This window comes from Muntiacus reevesi, chromosome 3 (assembly GCF_963930625.1).
Source record: "Muntiacus reevesi chromosome 3, mMunRee1.1, whole genome shotgun sequence".
In the NCBI taxonomy this organism is placed as follows: Eukaryota; Metazoa; Chordata; class Mammalia; order Artiodactyla; family Cervidae; genus Muntiacus; species Muntiacus reevesi.
The window spans coordinates 259709854-259736145 of record NC_089251.1 but is presented as its reverse complement, the minus strand read 5'-3'; the positions used below and the strand labels follow the sequence as shown (position 1 = coordinate 259736145).

Here is a 26292-nt window from a genome sequence, read left to right as displayed (position 1 = left end):
CTGGTTGGATCTCCTTGCAGTCCAAGGGACTCTCAAGAGTCTTCTCCAACACCACAGTTCCAAAGCATCAATTCTTTGGTGCTCAGCTTTCTTTATCGTCCAACTCTCACATCCATACATGACTACTGGAAAAACCATAGCTTTGACTAGCCAGACCACTGAAGGAAATTTTAGGACACTTAGCTCATGTTGGAGGGTATAAGAAAAATACCCTCACATTTGGTGACCAGAAGTGAAACTTTTGAGTGCAGAATAGAGTTGAAAGAAGAATTTGTCCCTTACAACTACCTTTGTTACTTGCATAGTTTCCAGTCTTTTTAAAATAATATATCTGTTTTACCTTCTGTAGTGAGCGTGTTTGTGCCTCACTACCTACCTTTTCAGGTTCAATGAAACCTCAATTCCAAATCTCTTTGAGAACACACTGCTCCCTCTTCTTAGTCCGCATGATTAGTATAGGGCTCCAATCCCAGCTCCAACACATGACTTAAGCCTAAATCTATGACATCTATTTGCAGGCCACAGACATTTGTTCTGAGATGGGCATGCAAACCTCCTTCTAGAAATGCAGTGAATCCAAGGGCTTGTGTATTAGCTACTAGGAAAAGAATTTCTCTACCTTTTGGACTTTAACCTGGATAGTATAAAGTGAGAGCACCTACAGCCTTCCTGCCACTCCAAAGGGAAATCCTATTTCAGACAGGTTATTAACATAGGAAACAGATGAGAGAAAAATCAGGTCCTACAGATCAGTCTAGTCTGTGTATCGTGACTTAATCAAACACATTTCTACCCCTGGGCTTTTCAGTTGTGAGGGATTGATCATCTTTTTTGTTTGTTTTTTGATAAGGATGCCCATCTTATTTACATGGAAAAACAAAACCAAGAGAAGCGGAAGAGAAAAATGCATCCAGTTGCTACTGAGGAGGTTAATCTCAGGAAACAAAACTGGTGTTTTTTTTTGGAAAATAATCACTCTTTCTATCTTCATATATATATATATATATATATATATATATGTACAGACACATATAGAGAATACAATGTGATTTATTTTCATGAAATTTGCATACATGTATTAATTGCTTTAGCTAAGCTTTTAGATATAAGTTTATATTGCCTATGAATCCACCTATAACATTGGAGACCCCAGTTTGCTTCATGGGTCAGGAAGATCCCCTGGAGAAGGGATAGGCTCAGTATTCTTGGACTTTGCTGGTAGCTCAGATGGTAAAGAATCCGCCTGCACTGTGGGAGACCTGGGTAGGATCCCTGGTGTGGGGACCATCCACTGGCAGAGGACATGGCAATCCACTCCAATATTCTTGCCAGGAGAATCCCCATGGACAGAGGAGCCTGGCATGCTACAGTCCGTGGGGTCACAAAGAATCGGACACAGCTGAGCAACTAAGCATTAGCACTATCGTAACAAAAACACATAAGAGTCTCAAAATATAAAACATGGGAATGTGAGTAAATAATGCTATTTTTAAATAATAGTGATATCATTTTCCCTACAATTTTATTATACTAATCAAAGTGGGGCCACTTTTGGTCACTGATAAGGTGCTTAAAATTATAATATTACTGATTTAGTGCTCTACTAAAGATAAAACATTCATCAGTTCAGTCGCTCAGTCGTGTCCAACTCTTTGCGACCCCATCCATGAGCACACCAGGCCTCCCTGTCCATCACCAACTCCTGGGGTTTACTTAAACCCATGTCCATCGAGTTGGTGATGCCATCCAACCATCTCATTCATAAATAATAATGTTTAAATAATAAGGTATATTAAAATTTAATATTCTATGTAAAATAGCAATTTGTCAATTGTACCTTAATAAAGCTGAAATGTTTTAATAACAATAGAAACCTATTTCTAAGATAAACATTCAAATATTCAAAAAATTCAAAATATTCAGAACCTTTTCCCATAGTTCACATACCTGTGTTCATATCAAATGTCCAGGCAGGTATGTGATCCCCTGCACTTACATCATTTGTATGTAGAAGAGGAAGAGAAATTTGAATAGAGCCATCCACCTTTAATTCTTTTCCTCCAGAATATATTTTCACACATATTGCAGCAAGAGGAGTTAATTCAATGCTTTCAAAACCTAAAAACAGAAGACAGTTCATTAAAAGCATATGGAAAGCACAAACTGTAGTTATATATTAACAACAAACTAATATTGGCCTAAAATATCTAGTCCCTCTATTTCAACCAGAGTTATCCAGTGTAATACCAAAGAGATACTAGATTCTATTTGGGGATCTTTAAACTATAAAATATATCATACGTAAATGCTATACTTATGTAACACTGAGACATCATGTTATGAGTCTCATGATCTAATTCTCTCAGACTCCTCTGATTTAATGTCACTGGAATCTAAAAGTCAGTATCTTTTTGTTTTTGACTTTCTATTTTACATTGGAGTATAGTTGGTTAAAAATGCAGTGATAGTTTCAGGTGTACATCAAAGTGATTCAGTTAGACATATACATGTATCTATTCATTTTCAAATTCGTTTCCCATTTAGGTTGTTAACTAATACTGAGCAGAGATCCCTGCACTATCATCCAGCAGGGTCTTTGTTGGTTATCCATTTCAATAATTTGATATTTTTAAAAACCTACAAACCATCAGGAAGGCTGCCTCTGTGTGAAGGAGACATTTGAGCAGTGGCCAAATGACAGGTGCCATCCATGCAGAGACCTCAGAGAAGAGCCTTCCAGGCAGAAGAAACCAGGGCAAATCCCCCAAATCAGAAGTGATCTTGGCATGTGTAAGAAGGAAGATGAGAGCGCAGAGGGAGATGGAAACAGCATGAGGCCATGGAAAGGAATTCTAATCATCGCCGCCACTGAATCTGGTAATCTATCTTCAGTTATCAGACAGGGCAACCACTGGCTTATTGGAGATTTTCTGTTAAATATAATAGATTTAACCTTTGTAAACGTCCTAAAATTCTATCCATAAGATAAGCGAAGTAGTGCCACACATATTCTGTAGACTAGTTGCACTGGTAAGTAATGTACTGTAAAAAGTACTATGTAATCTGTAAGTAATCCTATCTCATATCAAACTGTAAAACTAGCTGGCTTTCTTAACTCCACCCCTCGGTTCTGTGCAGTCAGTAGCTTCAAATACTGAATGTGTCTGAAACTAATGAGGTCAACACCCACCATTTGGAATAAGACCAACTAGAAGAAAAGGAAAAAAGAGTCTGAAAGACAATGAGGAGACTTTAAAAAAACATCTTCATATTCACAGAACTCTAGAACTGTGCAATCAGTATATTAGCTATGAGCAACATGTGGCAATTTCAATTTAAATGAAATTACCAATTTAGTTCCTCAGTGCACTGGTTATATTTACAGAGCTCAAATGCCACCTGTGGGTAACTGCTACCATATTGGGCAGAATAGAATATTCCCATTTGACACCATGGCTCTAGGACTTTTAAAATGTTAGCAGCGTCAGGACAATTGAAACGTCTAATGAACAATCTCAAAAGCAGGTGGTAGAGAAATGATGAAGGGCAGAACATGTTATAACTTCTTCCCACTGAATCTAATGAGTCTTGTTCATAAAAACCCTCCAGGGCAATATGAGCTTCATTTGTGATACTGTGTATTGGTTACCATGCTGGTAATGCTTTTATTTTGAGCATCCTATAACTTATACCTGGAAAACTTTGGCAGGTGTCTTAGATTGGCTTCTTCCCCTGAAATAACACTTTGGAAGGGAGGAAGCACTCACCACTGAAGGAATGAAGGAGTAATAGAGAAGAAAGAAGGAAGTCAACACAGGATGTGTTAATGAAGAGGTATGTACACTTTATGTACTCTTTTCTGTTGCTAGTTGAGAGCCTGCCTCTTGTGAGGGCCAAGTCTGCTTCCTGGGCCAGGGAATGCCCTTATGCAGAGCCACAGATATATGCAGTAGGAAACATTTAGGCTTGTACCGGAAGAGAGGGTCATCTGCCTGGGGTATCAATAACATCAACTATAGCAGGTAAAAAAATGCCTATCAACCATAACACCTATTTGTTTATTACTCTAATTTCTGACTAGTCCCCAAATGATATGGACCAAAAATCTGACTCACGTGAAACCATAAAAATTACAGATTGTCTGAGGTGATTTTAAAAACAGTGGAGTTTCTTACTGGCAACAAGTGGTAGAAATGGTGGAACAAGTGCGGATGTACAGAGGAAAGATACAGCTTTTACAGAGGTCATTCATAAGTTAATTGTTAAATAAAATGTAAAATCCCATCACCTCCTTAACTTAGGTCATGACAGCCTTATATATTACTACTGCTGAATCTTAAAAGTACACTTTTTCAATATTTACCCTTTTACTCAAAGTATTTCAAATATTTCAAAATTTCCAATTGCTCACTCCAATCTACAAACTTTTTTGTTTCCAACAATTATTGACACTTCTGATCAATTTAAGAATGACTGGTCAAATCATATGTCTAAACTTCTTAATCAAATTTCCACTTTTAAATGCATTTTTTAAATTTGCAAAATTTTAGAGTAAACATTACTATTTTCTATAGTTTGCTTACCTCCTTTGAATAAAAATACCCTGTAAATTAAATTCCCCATTAACTTGTAATTTATGCATAAGATTCTGATATAATCTCTTTCATAATGTACTAGAATAAAAGGACTGTCTATAAACACTTTAATAACAGTTTATGTTTCAAAAGTGATGTCTCCTCCAAAGTGTAAATTAATATCAAACATATAAATAAACAGTATTTGAATATGTACTGTTTTTATAAATAGATTATATAAAAATTAGGAAATACCTGACTTATTGAGAGTAATGCCAGTTGTATACAGAAAATTATCCACTTTCAAAAACTGTTGTAGAACTGTAAGGTAGCCTGTAACATTGCTAATATGATGGTTGTTGGGTAGTTTAATTAAGGCTTTTGAAAACTGAACACTTGGTTGAGATTTGGCATCTGGAAAAAGGAAATCTCATTAGCAAATAAACAAAACAAATGCACAGTAAACACAGCACTATGGTCAGGACATGTTACTCTAAGTGAGCCAGTTATTTCTAAAACATTACTAACATCGTATTATAATGATTATTTTATATTCAGACCTGAATTAACAAGAAATGCCCCTTTCTTTAACTCAAAGTCCTGCACTCAATATGCCAGCAAATTTGGAAAACTCAGCAGTGGCCACAGGACTGGAAAAGGTCAGTTTTCATTCCAATCCCAAAGAAAGGCAATGCCAAAGAATGTTCAAACTACCACACAATTGCATTCTCTCACACAATAGCAAAGTAATGCTCAAAATTCTCTAGGCCAGACTTCAACAGTACATGAACCATGAACTTCCAGATGTTCAAGCTGTATTTAGAAAAGGCAGAGGAACCAGAGATCAAATTGCCAACATCCGCTAGATCATCGGAAAAGCAAGAGAGTTCCAGAGAAACCTCTACTTCTGCTTTACTGACTATGCCAAAGCCTTTGACTGTGTGGATCATAAGAAACTGTGGAAAATTCTTCAAGAGATGGGAATACCAGACCACCTGATCTGCCCTCTGAGAAATCTGTATGCAGGTCAGGAAGCAATAGTTAGAACTGGACATGGAACAACAGACTGGTTGCAAATCGGGAAAGGAGAATGTCAAGGCTGCATATTGTCACCCTGCTGATTTAACTTATATACAGAGTAAATCATGAGAAACGCTGGGCTGGATGAAGCACAAGCTGGAATGAAGATTGCCGGGAGAAATATCAATAACCTCAGATAGGTAGATGACACCACCCTTATGGCAGAAAGTGAAGAAGAACTAAAGAGCCTCTTGATGAAGATGAAAGAGGAGAGTGAAGAAATTGGCTTAACGCTCAACATTCAGAAGACTAAGATCATGGCATCTGGTCCCATCACTTCATGGGAAATAGATGGGGAAACAGTGGAAACAGAGACTTTATTTTTGGGGGCTCCAAAATCACTGCAGATGGTTACTGAAGCCATGAAATTAAAAGACACTCCTTGGAAGGAAAGTTATGACCAACCTAGACAGCATATTAAAAAGCAGAGACATAATTTTGCCAACAAACATCCTTCTAGTCAAGGCTATGGTTTTTTCTGTGGTCATGTATGGATGTGAGAGTTGGACTATAAAGAAAGTTGAGCACTGAAGAATTGATGCTTTGAAACTGTGGTGTTAGAGAAGACTCTTGAGAGTCCCTTGGGCTGCAAGGAGATCCAACCAGTCCATCCTAAAGGAAATCAGTCCTGAATATTCATTGGAAGGACTGATGCTGAAGCTGAAACTCCAATACTCTGGCCACCTGATGTGAAGAACTGTCTCACTGAAAAGACCATGATGTTGAGAAAGATTAAAGGTGGGAGGAGAAGGGGACGACAGAGGGTGAGATGGTTGGATGGCATCACCAACTTGATAGACATGAGTTTAAGTAAGCTCCGGGAGTTGGTGATGGACAGGGAATCCTGGTGTGCTGCAGTCCATGAGCAAAGAATTGGACACAACTGAACAACTGAACTTAGATCACACAAGGCACCTTTAGCCTAGAGCCTGCTTGAGCTTGATTCATCTGCCCAGAATTTCTTCACCTTTGAATTTCACTCTGGGGAAACACACACTGACTCATGTGGCACATTTGGGGTTTCATTTCTGCAACAAGAGTAGAAGTACTGGTGCATGCCAGAATGGGCTGAAAGCAATCAATAGCATCTCATTATCCTCTTGACCACAGTGATTTGTTGAGTGATGGAACCTGTGCCAACCACAGTTAATGAGATGCAAAGTGAATTCTGGGCTTCCCAGGCAGCGATAGTAGTAAAGAATCCACCTGCCGATGCAGAAGATGCAAGAGAATGGGTTCGATCCTTGGGTTGGGAAGATACCCTGGAGTAAGAAATGGCAACCCACTCCAGTATTCTTGCCAGGAGAATCCCATGGACAGGGGAGCCTGGTGGGCTACCAGTCTATGGGATCACAGAGACTAGGAAACAACTAAGCATTTGAGCACAGACAATGTGAATTTTGCTTGGATTTCCAGGGGCAAAGACATGCTATTCCCTCGTAGATTTACTGGGAGCGGGTATGTTCAGGAGTTGCAAAAGCCATCTTGTGACCAGAAATGAGAACTCATTTGAAAATAGACACAATAAGGGGCGGAAAGTTGAACAATGGAAAGAGTTTGAAGAGGCCAGTAAACAGTAGGACTATGTCAAGATAATGGCCTTTCTCTCCACACATGCAGGTCCTATTTACTTTTTACCCTTCACACACATCTACATCCATCCTGCTATGCACCAGCAAAATCAGTGCAAGAGTGAGAGATTCTACTACCTCACTCAGTAAACTCCTCCAAGATTAATCAAGCCCCAATTTTATCCAAATGATAGTACTAGGTTTTCTTTAATACGTTAGGACTAAATAAGATAGCTTCTAAAAATGAAGAATTTCAAAAACTGTTTTTTACCATGACTCTTGTCTTGGACTCTAAGGTTTTCTGCCTTTACCAGTCATTCCTATTATGCTTTGGTTCTAAACAGATTTCCCAAAAGAAATAAGTGAATTATTGTCACTTACAGAGGTTTTACATAATATGTAGTAAGAGTTACAAAATGCTGGGATTTCCCCTAAGGACTAGTTGAGGGAGGTGAGGAGGTAGGTGAGGATGAAAGCTATCATCTTCAAGGTTGCTAAGCAGAGTTGGAAAACACAGTTTGAATCACACCCCAAATCAGGCTTCTTGTATTCCTGCCCTTGAGACATGTGAGTGGGGCAAATCATGTCTGCTCAGCAGATACTTAATTCCCCAGCCTCAGACCTTTCCCTCGCAGGGAGCAAGATTAATGTCAGAGGCAGGAATGAAGGTGACCTGAGGACTACAACGCCCCAAAGGTCTGAGTCCTTCTCCCAATTTCACCAACCCCCAAAGCCCAATAAGAGATGTGATTTGGGAAGAAGTTCAGAGACGCTTTCCAGTATTTCTGAAAGTCAATTGAGGGTGGCTAAAATGATAAAAGAGAATGATTCCTACTACACACAAAAAATATGTATGCTATAGTTTGCTAGTGAAATAAGAATCAGTTCAGATCAACTTATAGTCAATACCAGTCATCCCAGATCAATTTTAGATGTTTCCCACCTTATAACCAACATTGATCCATTGGTGGTAGTACAGTTATACAATACAGTCACTTTCAAGTGTTTACTTACTAGTTAAGAAGAAGTAAAGTACTTACCAGCTAATTTTCCAGTAATTAAAATAGTGTCTTCAAATAGCCATATATTTGCTTGGTTTTGTGGGAACAATGAAAGTGTAACTGATGAATATACTGTGAAATATAGCACAATTAGAATATTTTATTAGACATGGAGGGAAAACTGGGACAAATACAGTTCTGCTCCAGCAGGCCCTAAAAATGTAGGAAAAACAAACTGTGTGATGGGTAAAGCAATTCAAAACAAAGGAAGAATGACTATAAAATAGAGAGGGGGAGAAAAGGAACATAATAAAGTGAGAAGATTGGGCATCACTACTAATTTTTTTAAAATTTCATACAATACTTTGAACCAAGGTGACTAATGATGTTCTCTAACCCTATATATATGTATATATGTGTGTGTGGTCAAGCTAAATGCTTAAACAACCCTCTGCTCTTTACTCTATACAATCATTACTTATTTCCTTATAGTTTTTAAAACCTTTTTTCTTGCCTTCATGATTTAGGTTCTTTAAGGGGAGTACATCCATTCTTTTTTAACTTCCCACACAAAGGTTCAATGCTCTTCTTCACAGCGTGGTTCACCAAACAGACTGAGTTGGCAAAAGATGAAACAGTTTAACATACACATGATCCAGAGGCAACTTTTAGTAGTAGACAGGATGAGGCCAAACCTGTCTACAAGAGTAGGTATCTGAAATGACTGGTGAGATGAGTAAGTGCAGATCCCTGAAAGATAACAATTCTTTCAAGATGAGAAGGAAGAGGCAGGGATAAAAGGCCATCATTTTATAAGCAAGAACAAGTCAGATAAGCTTACCAATCCTGCAAAAGAAAAATGTTTTGAGGCATTATCTAAAGTACAAGTTCTCATTGATCTCTCTCCTCCATGCGATATATTTAAGTATCAACAGAAACTATACAATACCCCTAAATCACTTAAGAAAAGATAAAATATACTTGCCTGGGAATACTTTTAATTAGAGCTTACTGTTAAAGGAAATACGAAAAAGAGGATAAAATATAATAGTATACACAAATTATGAGTGGATGTAAAACAAATTTTTTTCTTAAGTAGAAAAGGAAGACTACCAATGAAAGTAATTTTAATTCAGAAATTATTAATATTTAGACAAGTTGTTGGAGTTCCAAGATTGGAGAGGAGGTGGTAGGATAATAGCTTGGACCTTGAGATGACTGGATCCCACACATGTGGCTTCCTTAGTCCCAGGTGTTGAAAGGGGCGACCCTGATAGCTTTTTCTATTAAGCCTGAGGAGAATCTTTCTGAATCTCATTAAAATTTGCATTTAGATTTCCTTCGATTTACAAAAATGTTTCTGATTTTAAAAGGGATGTACATCTTCTCTGGAAAAGTTGAGAAATACAGAAAAGGAAGAAAATGATAGTCATCACAGTACAATCATACAGAGACAATCACTATTAGTATTTCACTGCAGCTTTTCCTGGATTTTTCCTGTGGTTTAAAAAAGAGGAAGTATGATATGGTATACAGAGTATTTTCACCCTGTGTTTTCACTTAAGATAATGTTGTAAGCATTTCTGTCCCTCAGTAGAAACTTTTCATAACATTTTCAAGGTCACGTTTTTTAAAAAGTATCAAGATTCACTTAAACTGTATAATACTGTAGACTGTTTCCATTTTAACTATTACAGAATATTCGCCTCATTATCCTTGTGCACAAATATCTGTCCACTTTATTTGTATGTTCGTTTTTAGAAAAGATGCCCAGCAAAAATGAAGATTTCAAAGACTTTGACACACATATTTCAAAATTGTCATCCAGATAATACTGCCAACTTCTCCTCCCACCAGCAGTGTTTGAGGAGGCCCATCCTGTCAATATTGAGTATGTTCATTCCTTAAAAACTTTCCTGAGCTGAAAAATCTAAGAAATGCATGATTTGGGGGTGTACTTAAATTATTAGAAAGGTAAATATTTTATCACATTCTCTAATTTGTATTTCCTGTTTGAAAACTGCTATGTCATGATCTGTCCATTTATATTACTTAGGCAGTACCCTGGTGTCTTTTACTGACATGAATGAATTTTTAGCACATAAAAGATATCATTCCTTATTACTTCACATATTTTTCCTACTTTTTAAAATTATAGTGAAATTTACCTTTTATGACATCATTCATTGCTTTTCAGTTTAAAAAGACCATTCTAAGAAAAGATAGTTTATTATATTAAATATAATTGTCCACATTTGAACTTTTTGAGCAATATATTTTGGAATATGGATTCAAATTAACTTACTGCAAATGGTTAGCAAAATATTCCAATATTACTTACTGAATATTCAGCTTTTTCCTCAATGATTTATAATGGTTCCTTACCATAGATTATATTTTTTATACCTACTAGTATCTGATTTGTATTATAGTACAAATCATAGTAAAATATCATAGTAAATCTGTAGCCATATATTTTAGTTATCTGGAATTTCAAACTGCCTCTAGTAAATCTCTTAAAATTTCAGGTATTTTTATACACTTATTCTTCAAGAATTTTTTGCCAAGTATTTTGCTAATGCATTAAATCTATAAATTAATCTGGGAAGAATTAAAATCTTTACAATATTCAGGGTAAGAAAAATATTTTTCCAGTTATCCGGTGTTTTGGTTGAATTTTTTTTTTTAGTTCTATCAGTAACATTTGGTAGTTTTATTCTCCTCCCCACAGTTACTTCACTTTTTTTTTAGGTTTCCCTTCTCATATTGTTATGAGAAGCATTTATTTAGATTTTTTCTAATTGGTTATCACCTCTGGTATGTAAGAACATCTATTGATTTTTATCAGTGCTCACTTGCAGTTTTCCAGGGATATGATCATAACCACAAATAATAGCTTTGATTCTTCCTAACAGCTCTCCTCTTTTTTATCTGTTAACATCTTTTTGTTCTGATGAGAACTTCTACTACAATGTAAAATAATATAGATATCTGTATTTAGTTTCTTATTTTAGTAGGATCACTTCTAATATTTTATACTTAGTATGAGTTTGAGATACCTAAGTATATCTCTGTGGTCCGAGTTTTTAAAGAGTTTATTCTTGATTACGCATGAATGGTGAACTTACAAAATACATTTCAGCACTTGTTGATATTATCACATACTAGTTCCAATTTGTTCTAATTGTTGTCCAGTCACTCAGTCATGTCTGACTCTTTGAGACCCCATGGACTGCAGCACACCAGGCTTCCCTGTCCTTCATCATCTCCCAGAACTTGCTCAAACTCATGTCCATCGAGTAGGTAATGCCATCCAACCATCTCATCCTCTGTCATCCTCTTCTCCTCCTGCCTTCAATCTTTCCCAGCATCAGGGTCTTTTCTAATGAGTCGGCTCTTCGCATCAGGTGGCCAAAGTATTGGAGCTTCAGTTTCAGCATCAGTCCTTCCAATGAAAATTCAGTATTGATTGCCTTTAGGATTGACTAGTTTGATCTCCTTGCTGTCCAAGGGACTCCCAGGAGTCTTCTCCAACACCACAGTTCAAAAGCATCAATTCTTCAGCACTCAGCCTTCTTCATGGTCCAACTCTCACATCCATACACGACTACTGGGAAAACCATTGCTGTCTCTGCTTTTTAATATACTATCTAGGTTGGTCATAGCTTTTCTTCCAAGGAGCAAGTGTCCTTTTATTTCATGGCTGTAGTTACCAACTGCAGTGATTTTGGAGCCCAAGAACATAAAATCTGTCATGTTTCCATTGCTTCCCCATCTATTTGCCATGAAGTGATGGGACCAGATGACATGATCTTCATATTTTGAATGTTCTCTGGTGGTTCATACAGTAAAGAATCTGTCTGTAATGTGGAAGACACACATTTGATCCCTGGGTCGGGAAGATCCCCTGGAGAAGGGAGTGGCAACCCACTCCAGTATTCTTGCTTGGAGAATTCTATGGACAGAGGAGCCTGGTGGGCTAAGTCCATGGGGTTGCAAAGAGTTGGACACAACTGAGCAACTAACGTTTGACTTTTATTCTCCTCTTTCACTTTCATCAAGAGGCTCTTTAGTTCTTCTTCACTTTCTGCCATAACAGTGGTAACATCTGCACATCTGAGGTTATTGATAGTTCTCCTGGCAATCTTGATTCCAGCTTGTTCTAATAGTAGGATATATACAATTAATAAAGTCTGACATCTGTATAGTCCTGCAAAGAAGAAAAATCCTACTTGGTCTGGACAGTATGCTATATTTAAATAATGGTGAAATTCTTTTTCACTATTCTGCTTAGGATTTTTACATTTCAAGTTACAGGTAAGATTGATCTATAGAGGGGTGTGTAAGTGAGAAAGAGTATGCACACAAGAGGGCATTTAATTTTGCATTACCTTTGTCAGGTCTCAGGATCAAGGCTGTACTGATTGATTTCGTAGACTGTCCTGCTGTACTTTTCCTTATAGTCTTAGAAGTTACTTTTATCTAGAATGTTTTACCCATGATTATTAATTTACCTCATCTAAAACCAATGATCATTTACATTATCACAAAATTGTTCATTTTATTGGATTTTTAAGATATTTGCCATCAAATTTGTTATCAATAACTCTTATGATTTTTAAAGCTTTTATGTATTTTTGTCAACTATTTTTTTATATTTTTCTAACATAAGCCAATATACTTCTATCTTTATTATTTCCTTTTCCCAATAGTTGGTTTTTTCTTTTATTGTTTTTCTCACTTTTGCTGAATGAATAGTTGCGCTTAATTTCTATCTTTAAAAAAATTAAATCATTTGAGACCATGAATTTATCTCAATCATATTCCTATACAGATTTTCTAGTCATTATTTTGCTAGAATTCTACTCATGTGAATCTTATTAAATTATTTAATTTTTCATTTTCTTTCTCAATCTAATTTTAAATAGTTCAATAATTCATATGTTTCCAATATGAAACTATAATATCTAAAATTTAACAAGAACAATAAAATATAAAATTTTTGAAAAGACTGATTACCTAATGGATCATCCTTCCAATCAGACTTGTAGTCTGGAAACTGTTTGGCCATTTTCCCCCCAATATCCAATTAGTTATACTGTGGCAGTCGCTACATCGTGTCTAACTCTTTGTGACTCTTTGTGACTGTTGCCCACCAGGCTCTTCTGTCCATGGGATTCTCCAACTAAGAATACTGGAGTAGGTTGCCACTTCCTTCTCCAAATTAGTGATACTAAGTCCTACCAACTTTTCCCAGCTTTATTGACATATAACTGACACCTAACATCATATAACCTTAAGGTGTACAATGGGATGATATGTGTGTATATTGTAAAATGATTACCATAATAAATACTGATTCTTTCTCCAGTATGCCTCTTGTACGCTTACCTCTCCTTTCACCTCCTTTCTTACATCAGGCTAGCCTTACTGTTCCCCAGCACAGCCACAGTTTCATAGCCAGACTCCCTGAATCTATGTTAGCCCTGCTGTTGACCTATTCCCTATATGCTGTAAACTCAGTTTCTAAACAACTTAAATCCATGTGTTCAAGAATCTACAAGAACGGCTTTATTAGTCATCAGGTAAATCTAAACTGCTCATCTTACCTTTTGAGAAGGTCCCTTCCTCAATCCTTTGGCCCATCCTAATCCTGTAGGCATGCCACGCCCCCTACCCCCACACACACCTGCAGACAAGTTTTGTACCAGAGCAGAGCTGTTTCTCAGGATTCCTTCAGGCCTCTGTAGAAGGAAAAAGGCCTTCGTATTTTCTTCAACTGGCACGCCTTTCTAATCTCCTTATACTGGCTTCACATAGACAGTCATATTTTCAGTTTACCAGAACAAGCAATTCTCAAAGAGTAAAAAATCATTTACATTCAGTGAAGGCAAAACACTATTTAAGTGCTTACTTGGCATTCTTCTGGTCTTCCAAGGTAGAGGTGTCAACACGTAGCCATCTTTGTAAGCAATAATGGTCAAGCTGAGTCCTAACTTGTAGGGTACTCTTATCAGCACTGCTCCATTGTTTCTAGTTACTGTGGAGTTTGTCTTTGTGTAGTTTACAAACACTTCTACAACTGCTTGGCTCAGGTACTGACGACTGATGATGTCATTCACCTGGACTTTCAGCATAAATACAGACACTAGAAAAGACAGAAAATCACAGCACATTAAATCCTAGAAAGCATATGTCACTATACTGTAAAATGTCATTTAAAACATGTGAACCATACAAAACTGTTGAAAAACTTAGACGATACATACATATGGATGGATAGAAAGGTGTGAAACATGCCAACAAATTCATTCTTCCTGAAACTGAATAAGTTGAATATTATTAATAAGGTATAGTATTATAACTATTTTCTCTGCCAGTTAAAAGGAAAAGAAGGGAGAATAGTGAATAATAGAAAGTGAGAATAAAAAATAATGCAAACAGTTTCTGGCTTTAGGAAAATTTTTACTTATATATAATTTTTACTTTATTATATGACTAATTTCTAATATTATCAAGTTACATAGATTTAATACTAATAAAATACAGTCAAAGGTCTTAGAATAAAATGCTATTCACCAAACCCATTAGTGCATGTATAGCTCTTTTATTTTGCTCTGTTGTCTGGAAAGCAAAGGATGTGTTTTAGTTCCAAATTACAAAATATCAAAACAAAATCTCAGATGGATCTAGAGAATATTATCCTTAGTGAAATAAGTCAGAGAAAGATAAATACTTAGCACTTATACATAAAATCTAAAAAATAATACAAGTGAATGTATACCCAAAACAAGCAAACTCACAGACACAGAAAATAAACTTAAGATAACCAAAGGTGAGAGGGAAGCTGGGGGGACAAATTAGAGGTATGGGATTAACAAACTACTATTTATAAAATAGATAAGCAACAAGACTGTGTTGTGTTGCACAAGGAATTATAGCCATTACCTTGTAATAACCTATAATGTAATATAATCTACAAATATACTGAATCATTATGCTGTATTGCTGAAACTAATACTGTAGATCAACTATGTGTGTGTGCTAAGTTGCTTCAGTCCTGTCTAACTCTTTGCAACCCCATGGACTGTAGCCCATCAGGCTCCTCTGTCCATAAGATTCTCCAGGCAAGAATACTGGAATGAGGTGCCATGCCCTCCTCCAGGAGGTATTCCTGACCGAAGAATCTAATCTGCATCTCTTAAGTCTCCTGCACTGGCAGGTACATTTACCCCTAGCTCCACCTTAAGTTAAAAAAATTTTTACTAAAATATAAAAAATATTATCAATTAAATATATAGACGATAAATTCAAGAAAAAAGAACTAAGGCTGACTTACTTAAAACCTCCAACCTTACAGATTTTGACAATGTGTTCGTGGATTTACCATTGATAATATCTGGCTACAGAAGAACTTTTACCACCATGGACATGCCTTTCAGCATCACAACACCTTTGCTAAAAACGTCTTTCTTCTCTTCCACTATAAATGGGCTCTGTAGGCAGTCAAATTCCATCTTTGCCACTCCCTAGACGTGTGGCTTTAGGTAGGAAGTAGCTTACCTAAGTGAGTACACCTCTCAGTCCATTTGCTCATCTGTAAAATCAGGACAGCAATCACTAATATGAGCTAATAAAGTAAAATAACGCAAATAATGTGCTCCGTATAGTGTTTAATTGTCAAATCAAAGTATAATATTGTTATTTATAACAAAAATTATTACTTCATAATTGGAGACCATTTCACTAACATAAGTACATCACTAAGAAACATCTCATAAGGATTAACTATGCTGCTACGTGTTTGTATAAACCTATATTTAAGAATTTTTAGCAAGAACATCATGTCAGGTAAAAAATCCTAGTCAACACTGATTGAATTGCAATATTGCTATAAAACTGTTATTACACCTTATCTATTCTTTGTTAAAATAATCTAGACTTTAAATTGCTTTTGGACCACAACAAAGGCATTTAGATCAAAACAGAATCATCAAAAATAGAATCATTAAATTCTTATATAATATTAAAAATAAAAAAGTAACCACACACATATGCTGGTGCCATGGCTTCAAATTCAAATGGGAAATGTAACTCTTGGCAAAATAATAAAAGGTTGTAATAAAAATGGCATGATGAGCTTCTAAACCGAATGTCCTTGTATAGGTCCACCTAGTACAATAAACTCTGTGTCGAGGATAAGTAGCTGCTGCTCAATCTAGAGCAGCTCAATACCCCAGGCACCCGCCCCTAAACCCCTAGACAAAATTTACTGAGCCACTGGCATAAAGCATCTAACTAATGCAAACTCCAGGAGATGGTGGAGGACAGAGGAGCCTGGCAGGCTCCAGTCCATGGGTTCACAAAGAGTCGGACACAACTCAGCGACTGCGCAACAACAACAACGCAGGCAGGACAGTCTGTCAGGCCCCTGAAATGTTGGTTAAAGATACACAGAGGCTAACAGCTGCTGGAGCTGAATCATCTCTGGGAGGCCATAAGCTCCCACGCTCTGTGCTTCCCTCTCCTCCCAGAAGAAGGGTTGTACAGCCCCCCCTGGTGATCTGTGAGCTGTATCAAACTCCCCCAAATCTTGTAGCACGAGTTCAGTTCTGTTGCTCGTTTCCAAAGCAAGTACCTTAAATGACATAGGACACAACTGTAAGTACAGAGTATTTCATTCCTCAGATGGTTAAGAATCTGCCTGCAGTGCAAGAGACCTGGGTTCAATCCCTGCGTCGGGAAGATCCCCAGGAAAAGGGAACGGCTACCCACTCAAATATTCTTACCCGGAGAATTCCATGGACAGAGAAGCATGGCAGACTACAGGCCGTGGGGTCACAAAGAGTCAGACATGACTGAGCAACTAACCCTTTCACTTTTTTCACTTTTCACCCTATCTTTCATAAGAGAAAGAGAAAGAGGGAAGGAAAATGTACCAAAATCAGATGAACCATATAAGAGGAATACTGCACACTCCTATGGTTTTTCCAGTGGTCATGTATGGATGTGAGAGCTGGGCTATAAACAGAGCTGAGCGCTGAAGAATTGATGCTTTTGAGCTGTGGTGTTGGCGAAGACTCTTGAGAGTCCCTTGGACTGCAAGGAGATCCAACCAGTCCATCCTAAAGGAGATCAGTCCTGAATAGTCATTGGAAGGACTGATGCTGAATCTGAAATTCCAATACTTTGGCCACCTGATGCAAAGAGCTGACTCACTGGAAAAGACCCTGATGCTGGGAGGGACTGGGGGTAGGAGGATAAAGGGACGACAGAGGATGAGATGGTTGGATGGCATCACCGACTCAATGGACATGGGTTTGGGTGGACTCCAGGAGTTGGTGATGGACAGGGAGGCCTGGCATGCTGAGGTTCATGGGTCGCAAAGAGTCGGACACGACTGAGCCACTGAACTGAACTAGAAGATAAGGAAACTAATAATTTTAAAAGCTTTTAAAATTTGGTGATGGGCCTTATTCAAACCAAACATACTACAATGGTTCCTTCAACAGCATTTTCAGGACTTGAACTCAATAGGGAATTTTTATTAATTTGTTTGCTCCGAAGATTAGTTTCAGAAATTCTCAGAGCCTTTGGATTTATAGACAAAGTCCCAGTGTGGTAAGATTCTAAACTAAATTAATTAAAAACTCTGCATATTCCATCTGTTCCATCTTTGTAAAAGTACAGTTGCCAAAATAAGACACCCAAAAACCTCCTGGCATTCTGAAACTGGGTTTGATTCACAAAATGCCTTCCAATCCAGAATGGATGATTTTATTTTTTTCACATGTACTAATAATGCTAATATAATAAATCTGATGAGAAAATGAGTATCAAATTCAGGAAAAAACAGCTTGCAAAGGTCAAATCTTTGCTATCAAAATCACAGCCTCTCTCTCTGAGATCTCCTTTATCTATACCTTAGGTTGCCTGACAGACTTAGGATATAATGTATGCCTGACCAAAACTGCCCTTTCTACCTCAAATGGGAAAAAATTAGTATTTGTGTAACACACACATGCGTGCGTGCGCGCACACACCTCTTCCCCCAGGCCCAGTACTAGAAACTTTACATACATTGTCCAATTTCATCCTAATACAAACCTGCACAACTTTCCCCATTTTAAGGCAAGAAAATTGAGGCAAACAGTGAGCAGCTAATAGAGCACAGGCAGGATTAACAGGTTCATTTTACTTCAAGTTCCATGTGTTTTACTGTACTTTCTCTCTCACCGAAAAGCCTTAGGAATTTGCTTTCCACCATAGTTACTAGTTTCTGCTTTCAGAGTCCCTTGGACATCAAAGAGATCAAACCAGTCAATCCTAAAGGAAATCAACCCTGAATACTCACTGAAGGACTGATGCACAAACTAAAGCTTCAATATTTTGGCCACCTGATGGGAAGAGCCGACTCACTGGAAAAGACATCGATGCTCTCTGAGAAAGACTGAAGGCAGGAGGAGAAGAGGGTGACAGAGGATGAGATGGTTGATCGATAGCATCACCGATTCAATACACATGAACTTGGGCAAACTTGGGCAAAGACCAGGAGGCCTGAAGTGCTGTAGTGCATGGGGTTGCAAAGAGTCGGACATGACTTGGCAGCTGAACAGCGACAAAACATTCACTAGCTTATTTCCTCCCAACCTGAGAAGAAGTCCTCATTTGCTGACCCTCTGAGCCATCCACCCCGCTCCTTCAGCTTGGTTTTTCTGGCTCCAGGATAAGCAGCAGCAAAAAAACAGCATTTAAAAAAATAAAAATAAAAACCTAAAAACAAAATCTTGGCTGAAAGGCTAGTTATAGAAATTAAAGAGGCACAAACAACTCTTTTTCCCCCAAATAAAAAGTTATAAAGAATTGTCTGTCATGACTTAAACAACAGGATGCTTCTGACTTCTGTGATGTCAACAGTTGGATCAGGCAAATGGCACTGGCAGCCAGAAGTAATAGATAGCCATAATAATCCCCCTCACTAGCTTTTTTCTCCAACAAAAATACTTTGGCATTTAGATTGGGCAGATTGTGTGGTTAAATATATGATTTTCCACCAGAGGTGCTTTTATCTCCACAATCTACCTACTGTTCTCCATTGTATTTTTCAGCTCTCTGTGCCCATATTGTTTTCTCTGTCACTTAATTATAATCATTATGTCTTGCCCACACAATCTTCTTTTCAGTATGTCAGCACTGGTTTAAAAATGGTTCAATATCAAATGATTTCAACTGCACCCTTAGAAAACATATAATCTAAACATTGAAAGAAACAAGTAAAAATAAAATATACATGCATGAGAGGGAGGTGGGATGGGAGACCGGGATGGGGAATACGTGTAACTCTATGGCTGATTCGTGTCAATGTATGACAAAACCCACTGAAATGTTGTGAAGTAATTGGCCTCCAACTAATAAAATAAAATTTAATTAAAAAAAAAATATACATGCATGAGCAAGACCCTAAGGTTGCTGGCAAAGATTTAACCATTTAGCACATGATTAGAAGCATTAAGTAATGAGAATCACTAAAATTCAAAAGACTGCTAAGTAAGTATAAAGAAATGTTTTTGAAAAAGCCTATTAGAATCAACACGGTATTATGGTTTTGCTATAGGGTATAGATAGGTAAAACTCAAAATTCAGAAAGGGCTAAAACAAAAGGTACTGCTAGCCATTTATCTGGCAACATCTGGAGTAGGGTGGGCTGAGAAATTACAATCCCACTTCTTTCCAAGAGAATCTGACATCTTATTATGTTGTTACTATTATGTAGGTTACAAATGTATGTATGGAGAAATTTTATTTTCAGATTTCTCCAGTACAAAAACTAGCCTACTTCTTTTCAACCATGTATATAAATCATCTACAATAATTTCATTTAATATACATTTTTTTCTCTCTAAGAACATAATGCTAAAAATATACTAGGTATAAAAAGTTTTTGAAACAGATCACAGATGAAATTTAGTATTTTAACAATGAAGACTTTTAAACTTTGAGGTTTATGCATTCTAAATGAGAACTATTAAAAAATGAAAAACACAAAATATAGTGAAATAACTTGTTGGGAACAATTAGAAATGTTTACCTACATTCATTCAGTTAACAAATGTTTACTGATTGCCTGCTTTTGGCCAGATCTGCACCAGGAGATAATAGGGCTGCAAACATTAATGAGGTACATCCTTACCTTGAGGAAGATTCTGAGGAAAGACATGAGAAATAGTACTGCAGAATTATCTGATATTATCGTAGAGGAATTTTTAAAAAGGAAATGAATCAGAGACAAGAGAACTGTCTATAGTACCTAATACAATCTTCTATGAAATTATGTAGAATTTTAGAGTCAACACGTGTAACTATTCCTGTACGTATCAATCTTGAAGAGAAAGGCTTGTACTCCCATGTTCAATGAAGCATTATTCCCAACAGCCAAGACATGGGAAAAACGTAAATGTCCATCAGCAGATGAATAAAGGAAATTGGTATATACATACAATGGAATATTATTCAGTCTTAAAAAACAAAACAAGAAATTTTGCCATTTGCAACAAGATGGATAGAGCTAGAAGACATTATGTTAAGTGAAATAAGCCAGACACACAAAGATAATAATGTATGCTCTCATTTATATGTGGAATCTAAAAGGGTTAACTCAACTGACATGAATTTGAGCAAACTCCGGGAGACAGTGAAGGACGGGGAAGCCTGGCAGGGTGCAGTCCATGGGGTCGCAAAGAGCTGGACATGACTTAGTGACTGAACAATAACACAAAACAGTCAAAGATTAGAATGGAGTTTCCAGGGGCACAGAAGAGGGAGACATGGGGGTAAAAGGGTATGAAGTTCCAGTTACACAAGATGAGTAAGTACCACAGACAGTGTACAACAGTGCCTGCTGCCAACAACACTGCATACTGGCTGATATTACTTTCAGGAGGACTGATCTTACTTTCAGTGTCCTTACCACAAGATAATAATAAAAGGAGCAGGAAGAAACTCTGGGAGGTGATGCATATGTCTATGGCTTTGATGGTGGGGATGGTTTCACAGGTGTACATTTATCCCCGAACTCATTAAGTTAAATATATGACATATCAACAGCCTTTACATGTCAGTCGTGCTCAATAAAATGGCTTTTAAAGAGTAAGTATCAAAAAATGTGGATCGTATATCTACTCTGGAATTAAGTTCACATTATCGGTTTTTGAACAGGGAAGAATGTGGACATTTTGAGTTCAGATCTCCAAAGGGCCCATCCATTCATTCTCTCCCATTTTCCGAGCTCTGATTTTTTTTGGTCCATCCCAGTGGAGACTTTATGGTGAGAAGCCCAGTGATTCTATGACTCAGACTTTACTGGGGGGCATTCAAAGGCCTAGTTTGTTCTCTACTCATTATTTTTATACTAAATATTAGTCAGAGAAATCTTAGTATTGAGCTAGCCATACAGATATCTAAAGGATGTAAACAGAAAACATCTGGTTCCATATTTAAATGTCAAGGTATTTCAAGTCTTTAGTAGAAACATAACCATGGTTTTACTAAAGAGAGTACAATTAATTTCCACATCTTTAGCTTAGCATTCAAAAGCTGACATCTGGCCACCACCTCCGATTCTAGCCTTATTTCCCACTAGAGAAGGAAATGGCAATCCACTCCAGTATTCTTGCCTGGAGAATCCCAGGGACGGGGGAGCCTGGTGGGCTACAGTACAAAGGGTCTCAAAGAGTTGCACACAACCAACTACTAAGCACAGCATTTATTTCCCACTAACCACTGTTTTATCAGGGATTAGCAGATGATAGCCCACGGGCAAACTCAGACCTGCAGCCCATTTTTGTAAATAAAGTTTTATTGGAACACTGCCAGTGTATTCATTTATGGATTGCCTATGGTTGCCTCTGCTTCAACAGCAAAGGCCACATGGTCTGCAAAGAAATAATTTACTCTCTGACACTTTACAGAAAATGTTTGCAGGACTCTGCTCTATCAGTCCAGTTCAGTTACTCAGTTGTGTCCGACTCTTTGTGACCCCATGGACTGCAGCACACCAGGCTTCCCTGTCCATCACCAACTCCCGGAGCTTGCTCAAACTTATGTCCATCGAGTCAGTGATGCCATCCAACCATCTCATCCTCTGTCGTCCCCTTCTCCTCCTGCCATCAACCTTTCCCAGCATCAGGATCTTTTCCAACGACCATGACATAAATGGGTCACTAGTCACTATCCCAGACCAACTCACTCTACTGCTACATCCTTCCTGCCATCTGTCTGAAAAAAAATCTTAATCTCTACCCATCAAAAACCCTAACCTATCCTTCAAAGTTTAGGACAAACAACCCTCTTCATAAATCTGCACTGGGATAAATGTGTACTTATCCCAGCTAGATGGGCTCTCCTCTCCTGTACTGACTCATTTAATGGCACATGATATATTGTGGTGTATGTTTTAACTCTCTGTATATTGATCTTTGTGAGAACAAGCTTCTTGACAGTCAATGCTGTTTCAAATTCAGCCTTGTGTTTTGCCAGGGTTTACTAAGGGTAGTTAGCAAGTAGCTTCTAGGTGAATGGAACAGGGAGAGGAAGGAAGAGAGGAAAGATGAGAAAAGTAGGAAAAAGAAAAGAAATGAAGAAGAAAAAGGAAGACAGAGACAATCAGAAGTGACCAAGCACCAGGGTAAAGAATGATCATTGCTGTATATCCACAGAAGTCACTTGAAATTATAGCCAGCCTTCCAGTCCTAGGATTGGTGAAATTTTGAGCTTGATACCATAGTTGCTGGTGACAAATATTTCCCATTATTACAATAAACACAAAAACATTATTGGAAATTAATGTTTCCTTCTTATAAGAAAATTTAACTTGGAAATTTTTACTAAAAAGCCCATAAGTAGCTAAATTTGCTAAATAAATATAATGCAACTAGATTAAACCTAATTTACTTTCACTATTACAAAATAATACCAACAAAGCAGGTTTACAATTCTTTCTCCCAGAGTATCAGCCCAATTTTCCTACTTAATTGGAAGGAGGACTTAATTGGAAGGAGGACTGAAAGTTTAGGAAAGAACAAGGACAACCAAGAAGTTTTTGAAAGAAAGGACCATATTATTCGACATTCTATAAAGCAGAATGGAAAGGACTTCAGCAGTCTAAGCTTTACAGCATTTCAAATATGGACACACAGGCTCCTTCTTTTAAAGGAACAAAAGGGAACTGAATTAAAGAGTTCAACAAATTAGAAAAGCCTTATTTTCACTTCTTAAGTCCCATATTGGATCCAAAATTTTCACAGGCTTTAGAGTATGAGAGAAAGAAAAAAAAAATCTGTACCTGTTTGAAGCAAAAACAAATTTACTGCACTAATACTTATTACAGAGAAAATGTCAAATCGAAGAAATTATGGAGATGGAATAAAGACATGATCTCCAAAGGTGAAAAATGGTATGAAGCAAGTAGAATGCACACTGTCTTCATTAGGACCAGAAACTTGAGTGTGATTTGCCAAAACAAATGAGATGAATAACATAAAAGAGTCCTTATAACTTAAGAACAAGCACACTGCAGAGAACAATAAGGAACCAGCAAGAAAGTGAGCCATTTGTAGTTGGATTCAGTTCTTTCTTGCCTACCCAAAGGGCCTCAGTGGAAATAATTCAGTCTGATAAATAAACAAATCAAACTCCTAAAACATATCGTCCAAGCTCACTCCACAGGCATTTCTCACTCTTTTTTTCTTTGCAATTTTTTATCCTGCCTCAGAATCACAATGATTCATTCACTCACACACTCACCCAACACGCATGAGTTGGGTACACTATATATGAAGGCACTACATATGGAGTGACAGGAGAACCAATAGCCCAGTGGCATCACAGATGAAAAGACTGAAAGAATAAAAAAAAAAAAAGGTGAGATTTATTTTCCTGTGAAAAATCAGAAAAAAAAGAAAAAAAAAGTTAAGGATCTAGGAAAGAAAAAAAATGAGGTTAAAAAGAATATGTTAAATCTCTGCCAAAACCAGAAACGACTGAGCTAAGAAAACGTGAGAAGCAGATATTCCTCCTTAGAGGAGAGATGGGAATTTAGTGACCCACCCCACAAACATGCAGTGAGCGAATCACCCCCTTCCCTCGAGAGGGTCCTTGCCCGAAGATGTGCCCCTGAGTCTCTGAGCTTAATCCTCCCCACTCCATCCTCACTCCTCTGATCCACTTGGGCTCCAGCACTTTCTTGAACCAGGTAAGCTCCCACCTCTGGGTCTTTGCACAGGCTGTCCCTTCTGCCTAGAATTCTCTCCCTACCTCCCACCCTACCCCCATAAATGAACAGCTTACTCTCTCACCTCCTTAAAGTCTTTGTCAAAATTACACTTCTCATGACTCCATACTCTCCCAGTCCTTCTTATTCTATGTTTCAGGAGTCCCAAGACCACTTCCAGTTCAGTGACTTATCAGAAGGACTCACACCACTTAATAGGAGGTCATACTCAAAACTAGGATTTGTAACAGTCAAGGATAAAAAGTAAAAGCAACAGGAAAAGTAAACGCATCAGGCAAGCCCAGAGAGGTCGGGCATGGCCTTTCAAGTCCTTCTCTCAGTTTACACAAGACACAATTCTTCCCTAGCTGTGAACTATAGGCACACATGCAATGTGTCTGCAGTGGGCTTCCCTGCATGGAATCCTAGGGTCAGAGCCTGCCAAGGGGACCCTGGTCGTGTGGCCACATTCCTGTTACGTAACTAGCCATGGATGCTGAAGCACAGAAGCCGAGCAAAGATGCTCAGTGTATATTGTAAACCTGCTAAGTAATCCTGAGAAGTCTTGACAAGCTGGAACAGTACACCCCGTTGCTCTGTGCATAAAAACCTCATCATCTGTTAGTAACAGAAAGAACATTCCAAGAGACTAGTCTCAGGAGCTGGCCGAGGAACAACCATGGTTCCAGGCTCTGCTGGAGACATGCAAGGATTGAGCAATGACACCTGCTGCGTTATCACTTTTCTTACACCCTATTTTTTCTATAATACCATCTTTACATACTGTTTAATTTACTCATAATGTTCATTTTGTTTCCCCTATTAGCTCTATGAGATATTGAGATTTTATTTTATTTATTGCTGTATCCTAAACTATCAATCCTTATTTTTGAATTAATGATCAAATTAATGAATGAATTCCTTACTCTGAAATCATCAAGTGAGAATACAGGCTCAGAACCACTTCTGCAAGAGTGCTGTGCTTAGTCACTCAGCTGTGTACAACTCTACAACCCCGCTGACTGTAGCCCGCCAGGCTCCTCTGTCTGTGGGGATTCTCCAGCTAAGAACACTGAAGTGGATCACCATGCCCTTCTCCAGGGGATCTTCCCAACCCAGGGACTGAACCCAGGTCTCCCACACTGCAGGCAGATTCTTTACCGTCTGAGCCACCAGGGAAGCAATAACTGCAAGGGAGGATGCAAACATGTGAAATGAGGTAGATAAGCCTTGCAGTGGCATCTGGGACAAGGAGAGAATGTGTAAGCAACCACTTCTGTGCAGAGAATATTTGTAAGTTATATATTTTAAGCAAAGTACAGATACTTTGATTCCTTACCAGTTCTTCCTTCAATAATTTCTTCAATAGATATGTTCATTCTTGTGATGTTGAGAAAGAACTTTAAAAAACAAAATTAGGGAAACCACTGTGGCTTTTCCTTAGAAAATCAATTAAATGAAGATTAAGTCCTACCAATTATTACCCAATTCTAAATAATTAATTAGAAAAAATCTCTTTAGCATATCATTAAGGAAACAAAATTGAAGTTGGCAATAAAAATGGAAACAAGTAATATGAAAAACCCCCATCTGGGAAAATAATTAAAGAATTTTAAAATAAAAAATTGTTACAAAATCTATTTTACACAGATTTAGGCTTCTTAATAAATTGCTATTTAATAGGAACAATCCATTAGGAATTGGTTGAGTAGTAAATGTTTTTCCCCTAGGTTTTTCAAATGTATTAATGATGGTTATAGGAGAGAAGACCTTTAGAGAACCAACAATCACTGAATGCT

At 37.6% G+C, this 26292-nt stretch overlaps 1 protein-coding gene across 1 annotated transcript in view; it reads right to left on the bottom strand.

Annotated features, from left to right (window-relative positions):
• FAM171B (family with sequence similarity 171 member B) overlaps nt 1-26292 on the bottom strand; it is a 75475-nt gene that overhangs the window by 11556 nt on the left and 37627 nt on the right. The window contains exons 2-5 of the mRNA XM_065931897.1: nt 14141-14374; nt 8266-8358; nt 4830-4988; nt 1948-2118 (exon numbers count right to left, since the gene is read on the bottom strand). Of these exons, the coding sequence (XP_065787969.1) occupies nt 1948-2118; nt 4830-4988; nt 8266-8358; nt 14141-14374 (657 nt within the window). The remainder of the gene's footprint in view (nt 1-1947; nt 2119-4829; nt 4989-8265; nt 8359-14140; nt 14375-26292) is intronic.